The 3,073-nt window shown below is 43.2% G+C and overlaps 1 protein-coding gene across 2 annotated transcripts in view; it reads left to right on the top strand.

Moving 5' to 3' along the window:
* The window catches only part of LOC103746070 (eotaxin), a 3,681-nt gene extending 1,488 nt beyond the window's left edge, over window positions 1-2,193 (top strand). The window contains exons 2-3 of one of the 2 annotated variants that reach the window (XM_017801952.2): window positions 1,232-1,340; window positions 1,692-2,193. In XM_017801952.2, the coding sequence (XP_017657441.1) occupies window positions 1,232-1,340; window positions 1,692-1,797 (215 nt within the window). In that variant the 3' untranslated portion in view covers window positions 1,798-2,193. Of the gene's footprint in view, window positions 1-1,228; window positions 1,341-1,691 lie in introns of both variants that reach the window. The other variant, XM_008848161.3, reaches the window with a different exon arrangement.
* The last annotated feature ends 880 nt before the right edge of the window (window positions 2,194-3,073 follow it).

Here is a 3,073-nt window from a genome sequence, read left to right as displayed (position 1 = left end):
TAGATAGATAGATAGATAGATGATAGATAGATAGATGATGAATAGTAGATGATAGACAGATGGATGATAGATCGATAGATAGGTAGATAGATAGATAGATAGATAGATGATAGATGGATGGATGAACAGATGATAGATAGATAGATAGATTAGATAGAGATAGATGATAGATAGATGATAGATAGATGATAGAGATAGATGATAGATGATAGATAGATAGATAGATAGATAGATAGATAGATAGATAGATAGATAGATTATAGCAAAACATCATCAAACCAGGTGCTCAAAACAGCCAGTAGAAATCCACTAGGGAATCCCTGTTAAAAGAGTCAGCTGGAGTTCTTAATAGATAGAGTCCCGGACAGAGCAGAGTGCCCCTCAAGTGGGTTTTCCAAGTCAGAGAACAAACAACAGCAGGTACAATCATTAAATTGAGAAGCTCACAACATCCAACTGAAACCAACTAGGGAAATTGAGGCAATCCACTGGAGTTCCCAGTTGAGCTTTCTCTCCATGGCTGAGCTTCCCATGACTGGGAACATACTATGATCAGGGACTGAGAAGTTGACACTTCAGGAAATACAGAAGAGACCCCTGTAGACAGTGGAGAAAGAGCAGGCCAGGGAACAGCAAGCACTAACCACGCGGGAAACAGCAAACACAAAGGTTCTGAGGAATGTATATATATATACATATATATATACATATATATATATATATGATCTCAGGGGATAAACAATAGAAACCTCTGATGGAAATGCTTTGCCTTCTAGCAGTTCTCAAGAGCACAGTGTTTTTACCTTTGGTCTGTTTGCTGTTCTCTCCTCCCTGTCACAGCGTTGGGGAGTCAGCCCATTCCCGGACAAGGGGTCTTGGAGGACACTTTGAGACACACGTGCTTGAGTCTGAAATGGGGAGTGGGGTACAGCAATCCTGATTCCTGAGCCAGCTCCTCAGTGAGCTCAAACAGCACATGACAGTTTATCAATATAATGTACATTAAACCCCATCAGAGATGACAAGTCCCCATTGTGCAGGGGGCCACAGGAGAGGAGGGTATGCCACATCAGAGGCAGGGGCACAGGGCTTCAGGATCAACAGATTCTACCTCGACCTCTAACTGCCCTTACCTTCCACATTCCTTCCACATAAATTCGTCCTTGAAAATATCCAAAGACCACACATGATTTATTCTTTCTGTCCAATTCTCTCTCCTAAAATTCAGCAGCTGTCCCGACGGCTTGCTGCTTTATTCTGACCACTAAGAAGATCCCCACGCAGCGATTGGAGAGCTACAGAAGAATAACCAACAGCAAATGTCCACAGAAAGCCATCGTGTAAGTAGACAGCCCACAAACTCATTTCCAGAACGTAATAAAGAACTATTGTGGTTACAGAATCAGTCTGACGTCTGTAATCTTATCCATGATTTTTCACAATAGGCAGTATTTATTCCCAACTCCCTTTGAGGGAGCTGCTTGGCCATATTAGTTCCTTCAGTCAAAAGAAAAAATATCTTTACTGAGCACTGAGAACAAAAGTCACACCGAAGTCCTGTTCTTCCTCTGACCTTCTTGTCCCACAGTGACTGCTTCACCCAGTAGCAAACATAGCAAAGGATCCAGGAAGATTTAGGGAGGAAAGAAATTTTCAGAGAATCCTCCTGATTGCTTCCCTTCTCCCCACAGCTTCATGACCAAGCTGGGCAAGGAGATCTGTGCTGACCCCAAGCAGAAGTGGGTCCAGGATTCCATGAAGCACTTGGACCAAAATCCTCCAATTCCAAAGCCATAAGTAATCTTCTCTTTTGAAACTAAGATAGAGCCTGAGACATGCTTGGTTTATGCTCCTTTCTTAAGATGTGCTTTGAGATAACCTCATCACCATTCCCCAAGGAATGTGCTTCATTTAGTAATGGATGGAACCTGAAGTCGCCATGTTCAGTGAAATAAGCCAGACTCCAAAAGATTGTGTAACTCCTCGCGTATGCAGAATCCGAAATGGAAAAAGGAAAGGGGATGCTGGATTATTGAGGAATAGTGTGGAGGACAGCATTTCAGGGTATAACTGAGGATAATACAGGGGTAAATGTGATCTAGTACCTTACAGACATGTTTGAAAATGTCATGATGTGATCCTTTGTTTTGTACAATTAATATGCTCTAATAAAACATTAATAGTATAAACGTTGCTTTTGAGTAAGTGGAATTTTTAAGATGTAAAACTTTGAGAAGATGCTTGGCTCTTTATGAGTTCTGATTAAGACCCCCTCCAGGCCTCCCCACAACTTCCTAGGAAGACTACCAGTGTGGAAGTGTTTTGTATTTTCAGGAATATATTGCTCTTTTCGATGCAAGGTGTATCTCATGCTGTTTAACAGAAGTACATGTTGTTTTTAGGATACATAAAATCCATGTATAACTTAGACCATCTGCAGTTGTGGCTTTTGTGAAGATCAACAGATACACCCAGCTTTGGAGGGGTGAAGATGGCAGTGGTGGGAGAAGTATGTTTGTGGGGTGGGCTGTGTTCCTGATAAATCACCCTTTGGCTTGTTTGGTCTTTATAGAGATTCAAGGGTGAAACTGACAGGACCTGAAAACCTATTCTGGCCCTAGGATTCCTGCCTCCACTATCAAGGTTCCAACTCCATGTGCCTCAGTTGGTCACTCTTTAGGAACCCTTCCCCACCATGCCCATGTTTGGCATCCCCACGTTTGTTCCGCATCTCTCCTGTGACCTATTGCAACTGCCTGTGGTATTCTCCCGCTCACTGCTCTGTCATCCTACCCAGACCACACAGACTCTGCAGGCACAGGAAACCAAGTGGTTGGACAACAGGTTTGAATGGAGCCTTCTTAGTTACTCTTTTCAGTGCTTGGACAAAATATCTGCAAAAACCAATGTAAGGAAGGAGGGGTTTATTCAGACTTACGGTTTGAGGATAGGTCCATCATGGAGGGAAGGCCAGGAAGCAAGAGCACTTTTAGCTGTGGCAGCAGGTGGTGGCAGCTGGTCACACTGAATCTGCACTCAGGAAGCAGAAGGTGGTACACACTGGTGTTTGGCT

The sequence above is a fragment of the Nannospalax galili genome, unplaced genomic scaffold, assembly GCF_000622305.1.
Source record: "Nannospalax galili isolate Female #2095 unplaced genomic scaffold, S.galili_v1.0 scaffold363, whole genome shotgun sequence".
NCBI lineage: Eukaryota > Metazoa > Chordata > Mammalia > Rodentia > Spalacidae > Nannospalax > Nannospalax galili.
Note: the sequence above shows the minus strand (reverse complement) of the source record. Positions and strands in the feature narration are given on the sequence as shown.